This window comes from Ciconia boyciana, chromosome 1, assembly GCF_034638445.1.
Source record: "Ciconia boyciana chromosome 1, ASM3463844v1, whole genome shotgun sequence".
In the NCBI taxonomy this organism is placed as follows: Eukaryota; Metazoa; Chordata; class Aves; order Ciconiiformes; family Ciconiidae; genus Ciconia; species Ciconia boyciana.
The window spans coordinates 1,601,192-1,626,289 of NC_132934.1; the positions used below are offsets into that span (position 1 = coordinate 1,601,192).

A 25,098-nucleotide genomic window follows, 5' to 3' on the forward strand; every position below is an offset into this window, starting at 1 on the left:
TACACCCCGGCCTTCCGACAAAGAGCTGTCTGTTTCCGTTCTTCGTCAAGTGGTACCTCCAAAGTACGATATGCCCAAGGTCGTCATTCCCAAACCAAGCCAGTTGGAAAACCCTCTCAGCTATTGAGCAGCCTCTCCCCAGGGTCTCGTACAGGTTTTTGAAGGACGGTTCTAATGGACTTCACCGCACTGAGCTCAAGGAAGCTTTGGGAAAAGACAGTGCATTCAAAGTCAAGTCTTCTGCTCAACGAGACTTTGAAGATGACTTAAGAGGGCCAGTACCGGTAGGCATGTTCCAGTGGACATCCTGCCAGCCAGACTTAATGCTTGTTATTGAGAAAAGAGATGGCAGATTGTGTGCTGGAGACGTGGTTTCACCATGAGGCCAGGAGTCCATCAAGAGCTTCCAGCTCAAAAGGAAAGTACGCGGTGGGCCTTTTGGTAAGACCTTGCCACAGAGGCAGCATTTCCTTCTGAACTTCTACCAACATGTTTAACTTGCGTTTTTCTTTCCCAGATTATAATCTCAAGCCCCTTCCTTGAAAGGATTCAACTGCTACCGTAGGCAATCTTTACCATGGAAGACTTACATCGTAGCAAGGAAGACTTTGATAAGACAGCAGCAAAACCTAAAACTTAGAACCAACGAATAACTAGGGTTGGAAGCAGCAGACCTGGAGGTCTCAGGTCAAACCCTCTGCTCAAAGCAGAAGCAACTTCAGTCAAGCTCGTTCAGGGCAGTTGTGAATGGATGGAGACCTCCTCAACCCTGGTCTTTGTTCCAGGGTTTATCCATCCTAATGCAGCCCAGGGGCAACTTGGGTCTCCTAAACCCGAAACCACAATGTTGCTTTCCAGCCGGTTGTCCCAGGCTGACCTGCTGCATGGGGTTTTTGCATCCTGGGGAAAGGACTTTGAATTGGCCTTTGCTGAACTGCCCGAGGTCCCTGTGAGCCCGTTCCTCCACCCACCAAGGTCCTATGGAAAAGCAGCCCTGCCTCCAGAGTATCAACCGCTCCTCCAACTTGGTATGATCCATGAACTTGCTGAGGGTGCATCTGTCCTATCATCCAGGTGATTAATGAAGACGTTCAGCAGCATCCGCACTACTGTCGATCGGTGAGGATTGCCACTCGTAACTGGCCACCAGCTGGACTTCAGGTCGATGACCACTAGTGCTTAAGCCCAGTCACTGGGAGAGTTTCCCAACCATCAGGTCCAACTCTCTCCAGTTTGGTTACAGAAACACTGTAGGACACCACGTTGAAAGCTGCGTTAAACGTCAAGGAACAGGACATCCACTGTTCTCCCCATCCACCATGCCGGCCATCTCATCATAGGAGGCTACTCAGTTGGTCAGGAAACTTGTCTTCTCCACTGATAGTCCAGAAGACACATCATTCTCTCTTTTGCAGCCTTTTCTACCCATTCCTTTAGCCAGATACAGGGAAATTTCTTGGTATGTAGCATTTAATGCTTCAAAAACCCAAGACTTGCATCAGTAGAGGACTTGGGCTGAACATCACCCTGCAGTCTGGAGCATCTCGATGACTGGGGAGTGAACACAGCCCCTTGTATTCATTAAGGTCTCCTCTCCGCGTGGTGGCACGTAGACCCTCTTCCAAAGCTCTGTCAAGACGCCATCACCTCTCCAAAATCCATCGAGGGCTCAGCAGCCTGCAGGAGCCGAGGTTATCTCCAGCTCTGGCAAGGGCGGCTATGGTGTGAGCAATCCTCTCTAAATGAGCAGCTCACCTCCAAACGACACTTTTAAACCCGTGGTTCCTTTGGACGTGCGGAAACAGACCTCCAGACGTCCCTCCGCAGCAGCCACTCGTGCATGATTGCCCAGCACAACTGGCCAAGTGCCCCAATAGACAAAAAACCCCATCAGATCAAGGCCAGTAACCCCATCCTTGGGTACTTGGTACCTGGGGTAACCAGCAATAAGCATTCCTGTGAATCTGGGGATTTCTCATTTATACTGGTTTGCTGGTAAACTGAATCACAAATTTTGGGTCAGGCTAAAATCTCGTTGACCGGGATGGTTTGAGCGATGGCCCCACCATCATTGCCACAGGACCAGATCTAAGCTCGAAGCCAGCTCTGCTCCGAGCAGTGGGGTGGACTGGAGACCCTCAAAGGTGCCTTTTCCCGTGATCTTGTGATGTTATTTCAGGCAGGGAAGGGATAAAATTAGTCTGACATTTAGAAGAGCGATGAGCCTGATGCTCTTCATCCACGTGGCCTGCGAGCAGCTCAACCACATCTCCTGCACCGTGCCACACAGAAGCAGGAGGGAGCACGGCGGGGGGCAAAGCGGTGCAGGACTGCCAGGGTCACACGCGGATTTTGGCAGGCAGCTCTTCGGTTTGGGATGAAGGGTCCCTGTTGGTTGGACAACCCCAACCCACCCCAGCCTCAAAGCGACAGGCAGCACCAAGCCACAAGGACATACAAAGGAAGAGCGACATGACAACGACTGTCCGAGACGCTAAAACAAATCTCTAACATCTGCTTTTACACCTTCGAGGAACTCGGGAGGGGATGATAAGAGCCAGCCACGTCAGACGCTGCAGCCGACCGGCACCCAAAGGCTCCCTCGACCACTTGGCTTGCAGGCGACGCGGGGATTTTACATTGACTTCTCTTGTCATCGTCCTAAAATGAAAAAGCTTTAAACAGCATTTGTAAACAAGAGGGAAGCCAGCGAGCGCCTGCCTTTGTTCGCCTGCCGGGTTCTCCTCGCAGAGACGATCTGTTTCTCATGCGTTTCGTGGGCCCCCCTCCACGCACGCACTGATTGCGAGGTGCAAGGGCGGTGAGATTTTATTTCCCTTAAAACGGTTTGGGAAAGGGTTCCACAATTATTTCCAGCATGCTTCAATTGGTAAAAGTTGTTTGTTGGGGGTTTTTTGATTTAATTAGGGGTTATACTTCTACCCAATTTTACCAATAAATTAATTTTGCGGAAAGATCAAAGGAAATCTGTATCAGAATTAGTCACTTCCATGAACCCTGTCTGGCTACGAGCCACATACAATTTCCGCCTCCTAGAAAGAACTTCTTGAATCAACATTAAATCACAAATCAACCTACACTTAATCCACACCGAAAAAAAACCACAACGCACCAGCTCGCAGCTGCTTATCTGCACCGCACGTTTTACGCGCGCTCCACTGTGAGGACAAGCTAACGAAGAAACACTTAAGAAATCAGGATCAGAAAGCTGAGCACATCTGAAACAAGTTTAATCCCTACATTTGGTACGGTTCTTCTGCATTAAAGAAACTCCAGCTAGTCTGGAATCAGCCGTTATGAAACTCCAAACATATAGCGTAGTTTTGCTGGTTGAATGATCCTCAAATTCTGTGGTTTAGGTAAACTTGTACCTACAGCGACCTCTTCAGCGCTGCACAAGACACAGGCAAGCTCACAACTGCTCTTCAAGATACTCAGTTACGGCATGCCTCGTTCCCCTGAAATAATTAGCAGTTAAAAGGCAAGAAAACGATGGTGCAGGGGGAGCAGATGGACAAATCTGAACCACCCAAGCCGATCCCTACCAGCGACCTTACCAACACCGCCACGGAGCGATTGAGGCACACACAAACTAACATTTCAGTTTTAGCTTCTGGTCCCCACGACGGCTCTAGCGTGCGATGACCATCCCGGCAAAGAGCGAGATCTTAAGACAACATCACGATTCCAGAAATGCAAAAAAATAGTGGCAACCCAATCCCGACAGCCCATCCCAGCAGAGGCAAACGGTACGGAACAAACCGAGACCGAACCGCTCCAATATCAAACAGGCACAAACTGCTCAATGCGCATCTAATCAAGCACTATCCTGGCTGATAACGAATATTTAAGAAATATTCAACGATGGGTGGCGTCATTTGCACAGAGATGGTTTGTGAACAGAAGAGAGGCCTAAGAAAGGACCTTCAGGTTATTAAATCCAAGTGACTTGATCCGGCTTGAGATACAAGGAGGCCTTACTTACAAAACAGTAATGATAAGCGAGCACTTGGTCAGCGCAAGCACTGCTTTGAGGATCAGTAGATGACACTCCCAGCCTTTGGCTCGCCACCGTTGACAATCAGCAAACAGTTGAAGTGGAGAATCAGTTATTTCCCCTACTGACCCACCTAGAGAAGTCAGGCACCAAAACCCACCGCGCTCTCTGCTTTTACATTTTTATGTCAACCACCGGCCGCAAAATCCTCACTTGAAGCTCATCGCCGAGGTTGTACCTTCAATAAAGCTGACGCTTTGCACGCCGCATCTCAGGACCGTGTTGTTAAAGACAGAGAAGGGGTGAAGGGTGCAGAAAGGCAGCGAAGGAGTTTTGATTTTCAATCTTCCCCTAAAAGCTACGGCCTAACGCGCACGTCCCACGAGCAGGCTTCTGCCCCCACCACTCGCCGCAGCTACGGGCAGGACGATCGCGCGCTGCTGCCTCAGCTCCCTCCTCTGCAAGGGGAGGGAGGACACGGAGCTCTAAGGATGGAGGGTGGCACGATAACCTCCGTATCACACATTTATAAACTCTATATACATTATACCCCTATTTTATACCTCTATACAAGAGTACTTGCACCGTCAACAGCACCTGCTGCGATGGCTAACGAGTTGTATTAGGAGGAAAGGCCTTAATTTCAGGAACGGCCTTCCAACCTGAAAGCAAGCTGGCCGGCTCCTGCTGCAGCTAAGGCTGCCCATTATGTTTGTCTTCATGAGTACCGAGGAGTGCAGCTACTTAAACACCTAAGTTTAGTGTCTCTGCACAAAAAAAAAAGAAGCAGAAAGACCTTTGCTTTCCAACGTACCTTCCAGGTGCTTGCTCCAGCGAAAGCCCTACCACCATCAATCAGCAAACTTCTCACTGGCGTGTCCCAAACCCTGTTACCGTACTCCACCGCACGTGCAAGAAGAATCTCCTGCTTTTTAAACTCCGCTTTGCCACAGGCAGCACTAATCCTGCAGCACCACGCCACGCCGAGCACGCAACACCAGTGACGGGCACGGGGCTAGCACTGCTTGTTAAGCACAATTCCTCCACCCCGTCTCACAAAGAAGCAGCCGAAGCTTCTGTTCTCTTCTTCTTTACAGAAAAATTTATGTTAAACGAGACCTCAGCCATCAGCTACCTGCAGCTTTACACCCTCAATTACACACAATACTTTTACCACAAGCTTTCATTTAGGCACAGACAACCTTCTACCTGCAGAGAGAAGATGCTAAGAAGCAGCATAATATTATCCCTGGTACCAGGCAGCTTTACCACGGCGGGGCATGCTCGTACCCCACGGCGGCTGCGGGCTCCCACTTACCACGGGGTTAAGACCACACATGGCGACACCACGGGGCAACAAGCGCGCGGCATCGGCTCGCTCCAGGCTGCCTCGTTAACCGTCGCTGCAGAGCTCACAACGTCACCTCTCTGAAGCAGCCGTTATCTTCTCTCGATGAGAATGAGCGGGCTGGACAGCCCTCAGACCTTGAGCAAGTCAAATTTGTTATCTGGTACGATGCTAATGCTATCAAAAGTGCTCACCTTCCTCCGGCTTGCGCCTGAAAGTTGAAATAAACTCAGTAAAGAGTAGTTTAAACAAGCTGAATGAAATCAGGCTGTGCCCCAGAGCACCCAAAGCTCTGGAAAATAACTGGAATTAACCCTTAGACCCGGCAAATAAATCTCTGGAAGGGTAAGGCCAAATAAGCACAAATAAAAAGCGAGAAGCAGACATGCTGTTAACTTGGAGTCGAGCTAGCTCGCCGCTTGCGTTTAAGCACCCTTGTACATACAACAGAGTCAGTCCAGCGCTGGAAAGGGATTTCTGAAGACACTTCTCTTGAGAAGAGGTAGGAGAGATATTCCTCTCTGAAAAGCAAAGGGATCCCCTTTGTTTTCTGGTACGAGAGCTGAGGCGCTTCACACGCACTTATCTGCGTGGCAGGACAAAAGAGAAACTGTCTGTTCAGCCGTGGGAGACTGTTTGGGCGACAGCCGGAGCCAGCCGAGGGGAGCAGCGCGGAGAGACGCCTCGCAGGAACACAAAGGCTAAAACCACGTAAGGGAACCTGTGATTTATATTAAAACCAACCTGGACAACACAGATAAGAGCCCAAAGAAACCACAGCGGAGCAAAACAAACCCCTGAGATTTTCCACAGGCAGAGAGATCCCGTCCTTATGGGTGGTCAGGGTATTAAAAAATAAAAATAAGTCCCAAGTACTTCAAGCTCTCCTTTTGATGGGGCAGTTTATACCAAGCGTGGGCAGCCAGAGCGCAGCCCGCAGACCTCTAACGCAGAGGAATCACCTTCAGCCTCCCGTACCGGTGAAATCCATCTTCTTCATCCCCTTGCATCCCTCACCCATCCCTGATTGTCCACTCTGCCCCAAGGGCTGACCAGGAACTCCTCTAAGCACATTGCAAAACGGTTATCTACCCCACAAACGGATCCACATTAATTGTGGCATCGTTAACTCCTCTTATACTCTAATACAGCGCAGAAGTCGGAGTCCTCGAGCTGCTCTTGGCCCCTTCAGGCAGGGACTCAGCGGCCGGGAGGCCTCATCCAGCAAACACCGAGCACCCGCTGCCGCGACCACAGATCGGGGTTGTTTCTGGAACGGGAATCATCTCTGAAATAATAAACTACTTCTTTCAACGGAAATGAGATCTTTGTACAGGTACAACCACGGCCGGCGGCACTCACACCCACCAAAGAACCGCCGTGGGCTGGGACCCACCACCGATGACGGAAAATAACTGGAATTATTGGCGTTGAGCCCCTTCATGGAACTCAAATTCTCCCCAAGCACTTTCTGAACGGCGAAGCCCCCTTCGCGGGGGGGCAAACGGGGAAAGTGGCTGTCTAAATACCCCACACTTGGCTGATGGGATTTTCCTTGCTTCGCAGAATAGCTGCGGAAACAAACGCTGCTGCAAACTCTTGTGGTAATTGGGGATGTAATTCTGCGTGGCAGGCTCAAGTAAATTAAAAAAAAAAAGGGGGGGGGGGAAACATGAGTTTGTGGTAAAAAAATCGTCTAAAGATTTACCAGCCGGCAGGAAGCTGATGGAGCTGAACGGAGCTCTGCGAAACCCGCTCGGGATGGCACTGAGGGAGCCGAGGAGGGGAACTCTCTGCTCCGCTCCACGGGATTCAGGCTTTGAGATAATCAGACCAGCGAGGGGAGCAGGAGATTCGCTCCTCCACAAGTCACAGCACGCGAGAGAAAACTAATCAGACTTCTCCTGGGAAGGCATCGGCGGCCACCGAAGATTGTGAGGGAAGAACAGAGGAGGGAAACGACGTCCCACAGTGCCACAAAGGGCACCCGAGCTGCGCAGGGAGCGATGCACCGGTACAAAAGACAAGGAGAATCGACAGGCTTTGGAGAGGAGAGAAAAACGAAGTCACCCCCAGCTTTACAACCGAGAGGGAACGCATCCGCTTCCACCAAGACAACGCGAGGCCAGAAAACACACACCGACTCCCGCGTTTAGTTTTAAGGCTAAAGTGTGGGGAGAAAAGCTCGCCGTGTGTCGCTCACAGACTTCAGAAAGGAGGAACGGGGCTTCGGCTCCGTCACCGATCCCTTCGACGCCTTCGGCCTCTCCCGCCGACACCGGGCCAGGAGGGCGATGCCTCCCCCCGGCTCCGGCGTGGGATGCCCGCCGGCTCCCTCACCTCAGGCAGCGGGAGAAGGTCGGGGTGAGCCCCACGTTTGCCCCCCAACACCTCCCGGAGTCGCTTCCTCCCTCCCAGCCGCCGTGAGGGCCGTGCCAAACGCGTCAGCCCGTCTTTCCTGTTATTAAAAAGAAAAAACCGCGGAGGGAGCTGACAAAAGCCGGGCCTGGGGCTCCCCAAAGCCGCTCGGAGGGCGGCGTTACCCCAGCGACCCCCCCGCCGCTCGGGATGGAGCGGCCCGCGGCGGAGCCGGGCCTCCCCGCCGGCTACCGGGCACCGAGGAGGCGCGGCCGGGCTCCCGGGAGAGGCGGGGAGGGGTCACCCGGATTGCGACGGTGCCCACCGTACCCCCCCCGCCCCCGCACCCCGTCGCGGCCCATCGCCCCGCTCCCCACCAGGCCTCACCGATCGCTGGAGCTCGCCCAGCCAGCAGCTCGCCCGCTCCTTGCCGCTGGGGTCGGGGTCGTGGTAAAGCGCCTGCACGGCCTGGTAAACCACCTGCAGGCTGGGCTTGCCCCCGCCGCCCTCCATGGCTGCTCCGCCGCCGCCCCTCAGCGCCGCCCGCCGCTGCCGCCCGCCGCCATCTCCTCGCCCTGCGCGCTCCGGTACCGGGACGGGGCGGTGCAACCGCACAGCGGGTCCCCCCGGAAACACGCGCCCGCCGTCACGCGCGTTCCGCTTCCTTCCTTTCCTCTTCCTTCCGTTCCTCCCCGTTCCGCCGAGCCCCGCTCCGTTCCGTTCCGCCTCGGCTCGGCTCGGTCCGGCCCGGCTCGGCCCGTCGCCCGGCTCCAAGCGGTGCCGACAGCCCCGCCCGGAACGGTCCCGCCGAGTTTCCGGGGGTGCGTCGGGCAAAGCGGCCCGGGTGCGCCCGGCCCCACGCGGAAGGGACGCGCCCGCCGCGGCGGGAAGGAGCCCACGGGCGCCCCCCCCCAACCCCCCATGGGCCCGGCCGGAGGGACCGGTCACACCCCCGGGCCCGTAAGCCCCCGCCCGGTCCTGGTACCCTGGGCGTGCGGAGACCAGTCAGGCCAGTCCCCATAGCCCGGTCTGGGGGAGTCCCGTCACCCCCGGTCCCGTTACCGCGTGCCACTGGGGTCCCATCGCCCCCAGCCCCACCAGCCCCGTCCCACTGGGGTCCCATCGCCCCCCAGTCCCACCAGCCCCGTCCCACTGGGGTCTCATCGCCCCCCCCAGTCCCACCAGCCCCGTCCCACTGGGGTCCCATCTCCCCCCAGTCCCACCAGCCCCATCCCACTGGGGTCCCATCGCCCCCCCAGTCCCACCAGCCCCGTCCCACTGGGGTCCCATCGCCCCCCAGTCCCACCAGCCCCGTCCCACTGGGGTCCCATCTCCCCCCAGCCCCACCAGCCCCGTCCCACTGGGGTCCCATCGCCCCCCAGCCCCACCAGCCCCGTCCCACTGGGGTCCCATCGCCCCCAGTCCCACCAGCCCCGTCCCACTGGGGTCCCATCGCCCCCCCAGTCCCACCAGCCCCGTCCCACTGGGGTCCCATCACCCCCCCAGTCCCACCAGCCCTGTCCCACTGGGGTCCCATTGCCCCCAGTCCCACCAGCCCCGTCCCACTGGGGTCCCATAGCCCCACCAGCCCCATCCCACTGGGGTCCCATCTCCCCCCAGTCCCACCAGCCCCGTCCCACTGGGGTCCCATCTCCCCCAGCCCCACCAGCCCCGTCCCACTGGGGTCCCATCACCCCCCAGTCCCACCAGCCCTGTCCCACTGGGGTCCCATCGCCCCAGTCCCACCAGCCCCGTCCCACTGGGGTCCCATAGTCCCACCAGCCCTGTCCCACTGGGGTCCCATCTCCCCAGTCCCACCAGCCCCGTCCCACTGGGGTCCCATAGCCCCACCAGCCCCATCCCACTGGGGTCCCATCTCCCCCCAGTCCCACCAGCCCCGTCCCACTGGGGTCCCATCTCCCCCCAGCCCCACCAGCCCCGTCCCACTGGGGTCCCATCACCCCCCCAGTCCCACCAGCCCTGTCCCACTGGGGTCCCATAGCCCCACCAGCCCCGTCCCACTGGGGTCCCATCTCCCCCAGCCCCACCAGCCCCGTCCCACTGGGGTCCCATCAACCCCAGTCCCTCCAGCCCAATCCCACTGGGGTCCCATCACCCCCCAGTCCCACCAGCCCCGGCCCCACGGCGCTGCCCCCATCCCCCTTGCCCGTGGTCTCAGCCCCACGGATGCTCCTCTTTTTTTAGGACAGGGGCCGACCCACGGGATCTACCCCCCTGCAGCCCTCGTCCCACCAAAAACTGGGGGGAGATAACGAGACCTGGCCGTGGGGGGTGACCCCAGGGAAGAAGAGGGGAGCGTACACCGAGCGTACACCGTACACCGAGCTCCGGCACCTTCTGTGGTCAGAAAACCAGGATCTTCCACCGGATTGGGTCACTTTGGGTTAATCCGGACCTTTTTTTGACCCCTCTCTGAATACCCGGCGGATCAGCAAACCTGCAGATCAGTGGGAAAAGAGCTGCTGCAGCGGCACGGGGCCCGGGGGCTTCTCCCTGCCCCGCTCCTCCGATCGCCGCCGTGTTTGTGCCGCGGCCGGGGTGCGACCGCGAGCCCCGTGGGGAAGGAGCCTTGACTCTGGTCTATCCCCCTGCCCCGGGGGATGAGGCTTCGGCTCGAGGGATGGGGAGCAAGCAGAAGCCCCAAATTGGGGGTGATGCTCGTTTTCCTGCCTCTCTTGTGCCCCCCGCGGCACACACCTCCTCGGGGGACCGGGGCCGGAGACAGCCCGGCCGGCCGCTGGCACAGCGCCGAAATCACCGGCCCTGCTGACTTTGCCATCCGGCGCAGAGCAGCCGGCACACGGGGTTTAATCCTCCGGCTCCTCCGCTGCCGCTGTAGGTGTGTCTGGCTGGACGCGTTGATGGGAAAGGCTCAAATCCAGACCCCAATATTCCACCGGGGACCCGCCGTGAGCCGGACCCCCCCTTTCCTGGGGCTGAGCTGCCTCCGGTCCCGCGCTCCAGCTCCAAACACTGATGCGGGGCTGATCCAGACCCAAATTTGGTACAAATTTGCTACAAATACCAATGCTGGTAGGAGACCGGAGCCCTCCTGTTAAAACCAAGTCATCTGGCACAAAAAGACCCTGACAGAGAGGAACGAGACCCAAAATGGAGCCGTTTATGGGGTCTCCTGGAGGAACAGGGTTCGGGACAGGCCGGTTAGAGCCAGAAGCTACGGGATACGCGCCAATTATTACATAATATAAATATATTAAGCATGGATATCTTGAAATCCCAGACCATAAGTTCATCGGGCACTTGGGTGGCAAACCCTCAGATTCAAAACCCCGTGGTCTCTATGGATAAAACACCAACGGAGGGGGCTACCACCTTTCCGTCGCAGGCCGTACCCAAAAGTGACTCGCGCAGGACGTCACGTTGGCCCTGAAGCCACGCTGGCCGTAACTGCTCTTACGCGGGATGAAGAACGACGGGGTATTATTCAACAAACTCATTCCCCGTGGAACTCCCCTGTCCGTAAGCCCGACGAATCCCACCGGAACCGGGGCGGGTGATAGTATATCAACATCTAGACGGCATTTTAACGGGAGGGAATTCCTCTGATAAGGTCTGGAGAAGGTGTGAGCACAGACCCCAGCCCATCTGGAAGGGAAGGGGGTCTCCATCCCTGAAGGCGAATGACGGGGACCCAACCAAACGGTTTGATTTTTAGGCGTGACGCGGCAGGCGGTGTATTCCCTCCCACACCTCTCAGCGGACACCCAAGTTGAGGTCACCCTTCAATGAGAAGGAGCTCCTGGGAACTTCAGGACTTGGAGGAGCTTGTAGGGATCCTGGCAAGGCCGAATTCCAGGGTTCATTACAATTGCCCGCCTGCAGAAGCGCCGCTTCTGAGGACGGGGATGGACGGTTACTCATGACGAGGCACCTCGTTTGAGGTGCCTTTGATCCATGGTGGATCAATATCCACCATGTTTTACACCACCAGGCCCAACGATGCACTGGAGACGCCGTCAGCCTATGTAGAGGACTTGTGGAAGAAGGATGCCAACGGAGATTGTGGCAGCAAGCTCCCGGTAAAGCCCAACGAGTTTCCATAAGGTTTGGGTCAACCTCAGGGTGGCAAGGTTCCCCATCGTGGTGGTCACCATGGGATAAACCTCTACTGGCTCCTTCCCGGTTGGATACCGGGACCCATCGCTGGAGATGCACCCTTAAAATATGGACCCCGTTCTCCGTCCTTGAAAGATGGGGAGACGCTGCTCCTGCTCCCCGGGGAATCCCACAGCCCAGTGCAATCCAGAAGATGCTGATGCTCATGGCACACTATGACTGGGGACAAAGGGGACACCTGGGACATGAAGGCTTAGTCTGATGATGCAGGCCTAGGGCACGGATGGGGGATCCAGGTGGAACCACCAAACAGATCCCTTGCCCAAAGGACCTTGAAAGCGTTGATGTTGATCTCCCACGCAACACACTCACCCTCCCCACCTCCGATGGCGTGACGGTGGGCCGGCTACGTGCCCACCTAGGACAACCTGAGGGATGGTAGATACCTGTGGTCCTCATGGCAAGTAGATTTTATTAAATATACTCCCAATAAACAGGAGTATATTTTGACCGGGCTAGAGGTTGGCAGTGGTTTAGGTATGGCCTGCCCATGTGTCGTGGTTTAATGGCAGCTCAGCCCCACCCAGCCGCTCGCTCACTCCCCCACGGTGGGAACGGGAAGAGAATCGGAAGGGTAAAAGTGAGAAAACTCGTGGGTTGAGATAAAGACAGTTTAATAGGGAAAGCAAAAGAAGGAATTCCTTCACTCCTTCCCATGGGCAGGCAGGGGTTCAGCCGTCTCCAGGAGAGCAGGGCTCCATCACGCGTAACGGTGACCTGGGGAGACAAACGCCATCGCTCCCAACATCCCCCCTTCCTTCTTCTTCCCCAGCTTTACGTGCTGAGCATGACGCCGTATGGTGTGGAATGTCCCTTTGGGCAGTTGGGGTCAGCTGTCCCGGCCGTGTCCCCTCCCAGCTCCTTGTGCCCCCCCAGCCCACTCGCGGGTGGGGTGGGGTGAGGAGCAGAGCAGGCCTTGACTGTGTGTCAGCACTGCTCAGCAGGAACAGGAAGATCCCTGCGTTATTTCCAGCAGAAATCCAAACCAGAGCCCCGTCCTAGCGACTGTGAAGAAAATTAACTCTACCCCAGCCAAAACCAGCACAGCGTGCCCTCAAGGTCATGTGAAATACGTCATTTTGGGATTAGGACCACGGTTTGCACGCCATCAGACAATGGATGACATTTCAAAAATAAAGATGTACAGAGATGGGCTGAAGCCCAAGGAATTTGGTGGATCTTCCACAGCCCTCATCATCCCCAGCCCAACGGTATTCCTGAATGGACTTCTTAAAACTCCACCGTGACTTGGCACTTGGACCAGTGAGTCCCAAACCTCAATCAGTCCCTGCCCGTACCATGGGTGGCAGCGTCACCTTGACAGCGTGGTCGCTGCTTTAGGCAACCGGTAGACCACAACTGGTCTTCATCGTCTGATCTGGAAAGCTTTTGATGGCAACCGTGGTGTAACTTCAACTTTGGGTATAAATGATGATCATCAGTTGTCTGTTGGACAAACCATCCAGGTTAATCATCTGCAATAAGACCCTTCTCCTTCCAAACACCTCTTTGAAGCTCCATGTGGAAGGTGGTCAACCTTCAGGGAAACCAACACCTCGTTTCTGAGCAGTGGATAGCCAAACCGCCTGTTACTCAGGTTGTCTTCCCTGGATCCTTGGTCCGACCTTCTTCCTCATCCCAATTGCTTGTTTGGCAGTTAGCCTGGAGTCAAAACCAACGTGTGGGAAACCAGGAGTACCAGATTAAGAAGGGTTTGGGGGGAAAACTCCTTTAATTTCCTTTCCCTCTCGTAATCGTTATCGTGTAATGATTAGGTCGCATCTAGCAATGACAATAATGCTCGTTCCCTTCTCCCGGGGATGGGACAGAAATCGCATCGGTCAATTTACGAATGCGATTGCTCCCGTGGGTAACGAATCAGGTTGGTGGGTTGCTTCACCACCGTTAGATGCCGAATTTGGGTGGTCAGCAGAACCTGTCCCCGAAGCATCCTGGTATCAACGTCATGTGGGATAATTACTCCCCAGCACCCCAAATTATCGACCGAAGCCTTCCGAAGCCCCAAGGCACAAATTCAACCCGGGCGGGGAAGAGGAGCCGTGGTAATTACCCTCCGCATTGCGATCCCACCCAATTTACACGGGACAAGCGAACGCCTCCATGAACACCTCATGGACCTCTAATAATTAGTCCCCCAATTACAAATGATGATATTTTTGATGATCTGGAACTCCGGCATCTGATATGGGGTGTTAATAATATGAATCGCCAAAGATACAATAATTTAATCGGTCCTAATTTTCACCAGTTTACAGAGTAATGGTTGGCTGAGCACTAACGACGATTGGGACACGTGGCCCAGAAGACATACCCGGCTGTACAGATCACAACCCCTTTCGGTCAATCCAATTAAGTCCTTAATGAAATCCAATTGCTCTTCCGACGCATGGTGCTCACTTGGCCAACACCATGATGACTCCAGGCAAAGCTGGTGGCTCACCATCGTCAACACCTGGGTGATGCTGGCTTGGTGGCACCAACGCCTACAAGATCCGACCCCGACGGTGGGCAGGTGCCTGCACCAATGGCGTGTCTTGGTCCCTCTGTGTTTCAATCTCAAAATTTAACATTTGACTTCCAACACAACCGTCACCTTGTACGTGGTAAGCGCGTAGACTCTCTTCTAGCCTGGAGATGTTTGGGTGCTAATCAATACCACCCGTTGGTTTTCCGCTAACGAACCGAAACAAATTAAACACGACGTAGATGCCGTTCAGCAGCACATCTGTACCCGTCACCAGGAGCCATCCCTGCTCGGGGTCTGCCGCTGACACCAGTTGACACATGGCCATGGTCTTGGCCACCAGACCTGGGACCACGGGCATGGCGTGGTTTAGTGACGTTAGGTCTCCTTCTAGCTGTTGGGGTGGTGGGTTTTGGGTTCTACCTGGTATCGAATCGCTGTGTCTATCGCTGTTGTAGTGACGGGTGCAGTACCCTCGTGTCTTAACTGATGAACCTTCTCAGGAGTCACAACAGCATTGGGCCTGATGTGGAGAGGTCTCCTCCACCTCACGCAGCAGGAAGCCAGAGAGGGGCCCCAGGGATGGTGTGGTCTCACTCCTGATGACCCACAGGGACATTGTCGACTCACTCCTGGTGACCCACAGGGACACTGCGGTCTCACTGCTGGTGACCCCCAAGGATGGTGTGGTCTCACTCATGGTGACCCCCAGGGACACTGTGGTCTCACTCATGGTGACGCCCAGGGATGCTCTTGTCTCATTCCTGGTGACCCACAGGGACGCTGTGGTCTCATTCCTGGTGATCCCCAGGGATGGTGTGGTCCCATTCCTGGTGACCCCCAGGGACGCTGTGGTCCCACTGCTGATGACCCCCAGGGATGGTGTGGTCCCACTGCTGGTGACCCACAGGGCACTGTGGTCCCACTCCTGGTGACCCACAGGGATGCTGTGGTCCCACTCCTGGTGACCCCCAAGTGGCCGTAGGCCAAAGGATGAAGCATTGGAGCAACCATAAAGGCGACCCATGGAAAAACACCATTGGAGGAGGATTCCCGCTGGCCTGGGACCCGGCGCATCCTCGACCAACACAACCAGGAACCAGGGACATCCTTGAGGAGCACAGCGCAGAGACACCGTGGTAACGAACCGGCCAGCCGGGAGAGCAGAAGCTAGCACCTCAGAATGGTGGTGGCACCTCAGAATGGTGGTGGTGCCTCAGAATGGTGGTGGTGCCTCAGAATGGTGGTGACACCTCAGAATGGTGGTGACACCTCAGAACGGTGGTGACACCTCAGAACGGTGGTGGCGCCTCAGAATGGTGGTGGCGCCTCAGAATGGTGGTGGCGCCTCAGAATGGTGGTGGCACCTCAGAATGGTGGTGACACATCAGAATGGTGGTGACACCTCAAAATGGTGGTGACACCTCAGAGTAGTGGTGGTGCCTCAAAATGGTGGTGACGCCTCAAAATGGTGGTGACACCTCAGAATGGTGGTGGCACCTCAGAATGGTGGTGACACATCAGAATGGTGGTGACACCTCAAAATGGTGGTGACACCTCAGAGTAGTGGTGGCGCCTCAAAATGGTGGTGGCGCCTCAGAATAGTGGTGACACCTCAGAATGGTGGTGACACCTCAAAATGGTGGTGGCACCTCAGAATAGTGGTGGCACCTCAGAATGGTGGTGACACCTCAGAATAGTGGTGGTGCCTCAAAATGGTGGTGGTGCCTCAGAATAGTGGTGACACCTCAGAATGGTGGTGACACCTCAAAATGGTGGTGACACCTCAGAATGGTGGTGACACCTCAGAGTAGTGGTGGCGCCTCAAAATGGTGGTGGCGCCTCAGAATGGTGGTGGCGCCTCAAAATGGTGGTGACGCCTCAGAATGGTGGTGACACATCAGAATGGTGGTGGCGCCTCAGAATGGTGGTGACACCTCAAAATGGTGGTGGCACCTCAAAATGGTGGTGACGCCTCAAAATGGTGGTGATGCCTCAGAATGGTGGTGACACCTCAGAATAGTGGTGGTGCCTCAAAATGGTGGTGGCGCCTCAGAATAGTGGTGACACCTCAGAATGGTGGTGACACCTCAAAATGGTGGTGTCGCCTCAGAATGGTGGTGGCACCTCAGAATGGTGGTGGCGCCTCAGAATGGTGGTGACACCTCAAAATGGTGGTGGTGCCTCAAAATGGTGGTGGCGCCTCAGAATGGTGGTGACACCTCAGAATGGTGGTGACACCTCAAAATGGTGGTGGTGCCTCAGAATGGTGGTGGCACCTCAAAATGGTGGTGGTGCCTCAAAATGGTGGTGGCGCCTCAGAATGGTGGTGACACCTCAGAATGGTGGTGACACCTCAAAATGGTGGTGGTGCCTCAGAATGGTGGTGGCACCTCAGAATAGTGGTGGTGCCTCAAAATGGTGGTGACACCTCAGAATGGTGGTGGCACCTCAGAATGGTGGTGGTGCCTCAAAATGGTGGTTGCACCTCAGAATGGTGGTGACGCCTCAGAATGGTGGTGGTGCCTCAGAACGGTGGTGGCGCCTCAAAATGGTGGTGGCGCCTCAAAGTGAAATATAGGGATAGTTGCGTCCATGTAAGTGATGAAGCATCCGTACCCTTGTTGCGTCACTAGTGGTAATTTGGCGCAGCCGGTAATATTCCATAGCGGTTTGCTGTCCGGGTGGTAATGTTGCCGTAGCTCCCCGTGCCCGCTTGCTCTGCTCCGCACGCGTGTCCCGGTGCCGTGTACGAGCCGTAGTCCAGCCGTGACGGGTTCCTGGGAGCACTGGGCGCCGTTGCTGCTGCTCCCTGCTGCGGCTGCTCCCCTGTCTGCGCGGTCCCTGCTGCTGCTGCCCACCGCTGCTCCTAACAGCGTTTGTGCCGGAGCGGTAGCGCACGGTGGGAGCCACTAGTGGGAACGGTCGCTTGGAGGAACAGTCACTTATAGGAGTAGTAATTCACAGGAATAGTAACTTATAGGAGTAATAACTTATAGGAATAGTAACTTATAGGAATAGTAATTCACAGGAATAGTAACTTATAGGAATAGTAACTTATAGGAGTAATAACTTATAGGAATAGTAACTTATAGGAATAGTAATTCACAGGAATAGTAACTTATAGGAATAGTAACTTATAGGGATAATAACTTATGGGAATATTAATTTATAGGAATAATAATTTATAGGGATAGTAATTTATAGGAATAGTAATTTATAGGAATAATAATTTATAGGAATAGTAACTTATAGGAGTAATAATTTATAGGAATAGTAACTTATAGGAATAGTAACTTATAGGAATAGTAACTTATAGGAATAGTAATTTATAGGGATAATAACTTATGGGAATATTAATTTATAGGAATAATAATTTATAGGGATAGTAACTTATAGGAATAGTAACCTTATAGGAATAGTAACTTATAGGGATAATAACTTATGGGAATATTAATTTATAGGAATAATAATTTATAGGGATAGTAACTTATAGGAATAGTAACCTTATAGGAATAGTAACTTATAGGGATAATAACTTATGGGAATATTAATTTATAGGAATAATAATTTATAGGGATAGTAATTTATAGGAATAGTAACTTATAGGAATAATAACTTATAGGGATAGTAATTTATAGGAATAGTAACCTTATAGGAATAGTAACTTATAGGAATAATAACTTATGGGAATATTAATTTATAGGAACAATAATTTATAGGGATAGTAATTTATAGGAATAGTAACTTATAGGAGTAATAATTTATAGGAATAGTAACTTATAGGAATAGTAATTCACAGGAATAGTAATTTATAGGAATAGTAACTTATAGGAATAATAATTTATAGGAATAATAACTTATGGGAATATTAATTTATAGGAATAATAACTTATGGGAATGTTAATTTATAGGAATAATAATTTATAGGGATAGTAATTTATAGGAATAGTTATTTATAGGAATAATAATTTATAGGAATAGTAACTTATAGGAATAGTGACTTATAGGAATAGTAATTCACAGGAATAGTAATTTATAGGGACAGGCGCTGCCGGGGTGGGGGGTCCAGGCAGAGCCCCCCTCCCTGGGGACCCCCTCCGCACCCCATTTCCTCCCCCTGCATGGGGACGCCTGCCGGGGGACGCCGGGGTGCCGGGCGCGGGGGGACCCCAACGGCGTGGGGCGAGGGGGCAGGCAGGGGGGGACGGTTCCCAGCACGGCGGCGGTGGCCCACGGGGCGGCCGCTTGGCAGCGCCGAGCCCTTGGCCTTGGGGCCACCCCTCAGCCCCAGGTGCCACCGGCCTCATCCTCACCAATGTCCCAATGTCCCCAACCCCCCTCCAGCACCCGGATCCAACAGGGACCCCCGTGTCCCCCTGTACCAGGAGGTGACCAGCTCCATCCCCACCATGTCCCCATCCTGGGGCTCCTGGGGGAATTGGAGGGGCCAGCGCGGGGATGGTGACATCGCTCTGTGTGTGTGTCCCCGCAGACCAGACCCCCGTCACCGTCACCGTCGGCGCGGACACCTGCCTGCCCTGTGGCACCGGCCCTGGGGACGCCTGCGCGGGGTCACCATCACCCGGCACCCACCACCCCGTCCCCGTCCTCAGCCACCGCCTGGGCTGGCACCCGCCGCCAGAGCCGAACGGCCGGTTTAGGGACAGGGTCACCTTCTGCACCGCGGGGCCGGGGGCCACCGGCGTCTCCCCGCTGCAGAGGCACCTCAGCGATCCCGATTTCGGGAATTATTCCTGCTACGTGGCCGGTGCCACCACTGCCACTGCCCTGCAGCTCCTCTGCAGCCTGGTCCTGCAGCCCGCCGTGGGACCGTGCCAGGGGACAGGTCCTCGGGGAGGTGACACCATCCAGTTCGGGGGTCCCCCCCATTCCCTGATGTGCCCATCACCTGGACCAGCTCCTGTCCCCGTCGAGGTGGTGCCCGGTGCCCCTTGCTCTGCACCCCCTGGCACTCTGGGGGGTCCCCCAGCCCGGGCACAGGGCAGGGAGCATCGCCGGGGGGTCCAGCTCCTGTCCCCACGTCCCCGTGTTGCTCCGCGACACGAGCAATGGTGGTGTGCACCCTCACCGCCGCCTTCGCCACGGTGGCCATCGGGGTCCTGGTCTGCTGCTGCTGTGGGGGGCGGTGCTGCAGGCGTGGCGGTGGGTGCTGCGGGGCGGGGGGTCCGTCCGGTGACCCCCTGATTCGGCTGGGCACAGGCTTCTGCCTGGGGACGGGTTTTCCTGCCAGCTCCTGGCTCCTTTGGGAGCTGGAGTTGGGATGGGGACGGGGGTGGGGACGGGATGAGGATGAAGATGGGATGGGGATGGGGATGAGGATGGGGATGGGGATGGGGATGGGGATGGGAAGGGATGGGGAGGGGAGGAGGAGGATGGGGATGGAAATGGGAATGAGGATGAAGATGGGATGGGGATGAGGATGGGGATGAAGATGGGATGGGGATGGGGATGGGGATGGGGAGGGGGAGGAGGATGGGGATGGAAATGGGAATGAGGATGAAGATGGGGATGGGGATGAGGATGGGGATGAAGATGAAGATGAAGATAGGATGGGGATGGGGTTGGGGATGGGATGGGATGGGGATGGGAAGGGGATGGGAAGGGGGATGGGGATGGGGATGAGGATGAAGATGGGATGGGGACGAGGATGGGGATGAGGATGAGGATGGGGATGAGGATGAGGATGAGGATGAGGATGGGGATGAGGATGAGGATGAGGATGAGGATGAAGATGGGGATGGGGATGGGGATGGGGATGAGGATGAGGATGAGGATGAAGATGGGGATGGGGATGGGGATGGGGATGGGATGGAGATGGGAAGGGGATGGGGAGGGGAGGAGGATGGGGATGGGAATGAGGATGAAGATGGGATGGGGATGAGGATGGGGATGGGGATGGGGATGAGGATGGGGATGAAGATGAAGATGAAGATAGGATGGGGATGGGGTTGGGGATGGGATGGGGATGGGAAGGGGATGGGAAGGGGATGGGGATGGGGATGAGGATGAAGATGGGATGGGGACGAGGATGGGGATGAGGATGGGGATGGGGATGGGGATGAGGATGAGGATGAAGATGGGGATGGGGATGGGGATGGGATGGAGATGGGAAGGGGATGGGGAGGGGGAGGAGGATGGGGATGGGAATGAGGATGAAGATGGGATGGGGATGAGGATGGGGATGAGGATGAGGATGGGGATGGGGAAGGGGATGGGAAGGGGATGGGAAGGGGATGGGGATGAAGATGGGATGGGATGGGGACGAGGATGGGGATGAAGATGGCAGTTGGAATGGGGGTGGTGACAAGGATGGGGACAGGGATGAAAATGGGGACAGGGATAGTGATGGGGATGAGGATGGGGACAGGGGCGGTGATCGGGATGGGGACGGGGACAAGGATGGGGATGGGATGAGGACGGAGATTAGGGTGGGGACGGGGACGAGGAAGGGGACAGGGATGGTGATCAAGATGGGGATGAGGGTGGGGATGGGATGAGGATGGGGACGGGAGCAGCTCTGTGTGGGGACATTGGGGCGCTGCTCCTTGCCCTGTGGGGCACAGCCGGGCTGGGGTGCCCATGGGTGGCACATGGGGGTCCCGTGGCCCCAGCTCACCATCGGTCCAGCCCAGGAGGCCGGAGCTGCGCATGGAGGAGGAGGAGCAGGAGGAGGAGGAGGAGGAGGAGCGGTGGCCCTGGGTGACCTGAGGAGTCTCGGGGCCGGAGGGCACCCACAGCCCCACGGAGGGGCTCCGCGTGTGACCCCGGTGCAGGATGCAGCCCTGGCTCCACCGAACGGGGGGCCTGGGGGGCCGGGGCTGGGGCGATGCTCTGGGGCAGGGGTGCAGGCAAAGGGGGGCAAGGACCCGGGGGTGGGCAGGACGGGTGCTGGGGGTGGCAGGGTGGGTGCACGGGGCTCTGCTCGGGCCCCGAGGGACGGGCGAGGGGCGGCTCACGGTGCCCCCACCCACCGGGGGACAGCGACAGCCAAACCCCGCGGGGCTGCGGCCGGGGGCCGAACCCGCCGCGGGAGCCGTCGGTCCCCGGTAAAGTGCGTTGGTCTGGGGCGGGGGGTGCCCCCCGCCTTCCCGGTGCACCCCGGCCCGCACCCCGTGTGGGGACGGGGCGTGGGGGTCCCCGGCGGGGATGGGGCGTGGGGTCCCCGGCGGGGATGGGGCGTGGGGTCCCGGGCCGTGGGGTCCCCGGCGGGGATGGAGTGTGGGGTCCCGGGCCGTGGGGTCCCCGTGCACCCCCGAACTCCCGCGCCCGCTGGGCTGCGCTGCCGACAGCTGGGACGGGATGGCCCCGCCCACCGACACGCCCCCTCTCCCCGCCCACAGACACGTCCATCCTCTCGCCCCGGCCATTGACACGGCCCCTCGATCCTGGCCACGCCCCCTCGTTCATGGCCACGCCCCCTCGGCCACGCCTCGTGCCCGTGTCCCGCGTGGCGGAGCGGCCGGCGGGGGGAGCTGGCCCCGTCCCCGTCCCCGTCCCCGTCCCCGTCCCCGTCCCCGTCCCTGTCCCGCCCCCGTCCCCGTCCCTGTCCCTGTCCCCGTCCCCATCCCTGTCCTGTCCCCGCCCTGTCCCCATCCCCATCCCTGTCCCGCCCCCGTCCCTGTCCCTGTCCCTGTCCCCATCCCTGTCCCGCCCCTGTCCCTGTCCCTGTCCCCATCCCCATCCCTGTCCTGCCCCTGTCCCTGTCCCTGTCCCTGTCCCCATCCCTGTCCTGCCCCTGTCCCTGTCCCTGTCCCCATCCCCATCCCTGTCCCGCCCCTGTCCCTGTCCCTGTCCCTGTCCCCATCCCTGTCCCGCCCTGTCCCTGTCCCTGTCCCTGTCCCCATCCCTGTCCCGCCCCTGTCCCTGTCCCCATCCCTGTCCCCATCCCTGTCCCGCCCCGTCCCTGTCCCTGTCCCTGTCCCCATCCCTGTCCTGTCCCCGCCCTGTCCCCACCCCTGTCCCCATCCCTGTCCCCATCCCTGTCCCGCCCCCGTCCCCGCCGGCCCCGCAGCAGCGGCCGCTCCCCCCCCGCGCTCCCACGCGGCGGTTGGATGCACAAACCCCTCGCTTTAATCGTGCAGCGGCACCCGCCCGTGTGCACACGCGTGTACACACACACACACACACTCACGCACACGCGTGCGCCCCAGCCGCTCCTCGCCCCACGCCCACCCCGCTCCCCGGCGTCCCGCCCACGGGCGGGGCTCCCCAGCGGGGCCGGGGCCGGGCCGGGCTCAGGGCCCCCCCGCAGCAGCTCCGGCCCCGGGGACTCCGCGGGGCTCCCGCGGCCGCTGCCCCTCCCCCTCCTCCTCCCCCTCCTCCTGTGGCCGCCCGTGATGGAGAACCAAGGAGCCAAGAACCAAGAGCCACCACGGCTCAGAGCGGGGCCATCAGGGCCTCCCTGCCACCCCCTGCTTGCACGTGCCCTCCTGTCCCTGTCCCTGTCTCCATCCCCATCTCCATCCCATCCCATCCCATCCCCATCCCATCCCATCCCCATCCCATCCCATCCCATCCCATCCCATCCCATCCCATCTCCGTCCCTTCTCCATCCCATCCCATCCCATCCCCATCCCACCCCATCCCGTCCCATCCCATCCCATCCCATCTCCGTCCCTTCTCCATCCCATCCCACCCCATCCCCATCCCATCCCATCCCATCTCCATCCCATCCCATCCCATCTCCGTCCCTTCTCCATCCCATCCCATCCCATCCCATCCCATCCCATCCCATCTCCGTCCCTTCTCCATCCCATCCCACCCCCATCCCATCCCATCCCATCTCCGTCCCTTCTCCATCCCATCCCATCCCATCCCATCCCATCCCACCCCATCCCATCCCATCCCACACGTCCATGGGTACTCGTCCATGGGGACAGGTCCATAGTGAAATCTGATGGGTGGACCTACAGATCTGATGGGTGGATGCACAAATATGATGGACAGATGTGTAAATCTGATGGGTGGACGCGTGGATCTGATGGGTGGACGTATAGATCTGATTGCTAGACGTGTAGATCTTATGGGTGCACACACAGATCTGATGAATGGACACGTAGATCTGTTGGGAGACACATCCTGACGGGTGGACGTACAGGTCTGACAGATGGACGTGTAGATCTGACGGGAGGACGGTCCATCCACGGACCAGCACGGGCACCTTCTTCTTCATCAACGGGGCAGAAGCGCTTCTGTGGGGACCAGGGAGCGTTCAACCCCACCGACACCTCGTGGGTTGCCTGAGGGGGCTCTCCGGAGACCCACGGGCATCAACTGCGACGTTGTTGGGGCTTCTTCCAGCAGCACCCAAAGCAAACACCTCCCCGGGTGATGGGACCTGCAGCCAGGGCTGCTCATGGGTGACACGGGCTGGGTGCCATCGCTGCGGTGGCACCTCGGTGACCCTACAAGCAAGAAGGGGATGTTTTTGGTTTCAGTTCCTCTGCCCGAAGTTCTCGCCTTCCTCCAGGAAAGGCTGTGCCGGCACCGGCAGCTGCTCCCCGGGGCTTTCCAGCCTTGATGAACCCTGGCGTAATAGAGAAATAATCATAAATATAATAAAAAATATAATAATAAATATAATAATAACCGGGGGGCTGTGCTCCCCAAGCCAAGGCGATCCGTCCCCACGATGACACCACCATGCCACGGTGACGGGACAAGGCGATGGCTCTTGCCGCTGCCCACACCAGCCACGAAAACCGAAAGCGTGATGCAAAAATAGATGTAAAAATTCGGTAAAAAAAAAAGAGATTTGAGGCTTGGATCCGGTTGGGGAAGGGACCCTCTGCTTCCTCGCACCCCGGGGCTGTAATAAATGGGGCGAGCAAAGGGAGCGTGGAGGGGATGGAGCGGAGCGTTGTGATGGAGGAAGGCTCCATCCATCCTCCTCCTCCTCCCCGCTGGCTTCGGGGGGTCCCGCTGGACACCCGAAAATAAAGGCAATTACGAAGAAATCCACCAAAGTGTCCCATTTTTTACGCAGCTCGCCGATTTTAGCAGCGGGGAGGGGAATTGCTGGGGTTTCGGGCTCCACTTCCCTATGTCGGCGAGGTCGCCAGGGCCGGAGCGTCGGCACTGCCCGTTTTGGGGGTGATTTCTGCAAATTTGGGGTCAGAGATTCGGGCGCAGCCTTTCAGGGAAACCCCGAATCTCCTCAGCCGGGTGTGTTCCAGGGACGAGGGGTCTCCCGTGTCCCTGCCATCCCCGCGATGGTCCCAGCTGTCCCCTCGTGTCCCTCCCGAGGGCTGTCACCAAAGGTAGAGAAAAATTATAAATTATACATATAAAATGCAACCATTCCCCCCCGCGCTGGGGGTCCCTGGGGCAGGGACAGCACGATTCGGGCAGTTTGGGGGAAAGCAGGGCTGCGGGGTGAGCCAGGAGGGATTCGGGACCGAGCTGGCTCATGACGTGATTGAAAAGCCGGGTGCGCTGGCCCTTTAAGGCCGGGGGTGCCGCGAACAGGTGCGGCGGCGACACACCGCGCTCGGGGGGCAGGAAAGGGCGGTGCCTGAGCGACGGGGCGAACCACCAATGGGAAGGCAAGAGTGAGCCAGGCGGGCCAATGAGCGGGCGGCGAAGGGAGGGGGCGGGCCGCCGCCCGGCTCAGCTGCGCTCGCGGCGGGGGAGCGAAGCGGGGTCTGTCGGCTCGGCTCGGCTCGGCTCGGCTCGGCTCGGCTCGGCTCGGCTCGGCTCGGCTCGGCT

At 57.3% G+C, this 25,098-nt stretch overlaps 1 protein-coding gene across 1 annotated transcript in view; it reads right to left on the reverse strand.

Moving 5' to 3' along the window:
* Positions 1 to 8,518, reverse strand: part of TNPO3 (transportin 3) — a 42,518-nt gene extending 34,000 nt beyond the window's left edge. Inside the window, exon 1 of the mRNA XM_072856614.1 lies at positions 8,112 to 8,518. Within this exon, the coding sequence (XP_072712715.1) occupies positions 8,112 to 8,237 (126 nt within the window). The 5' untranslated portion in view covers positions 8,238 to 8,518. The remainder of the gene's footprint in view (positions 1 to 8,111) is intronic.
* Positions 8,519 to 25,098: the final 16,580 nt, after the last annotated feature.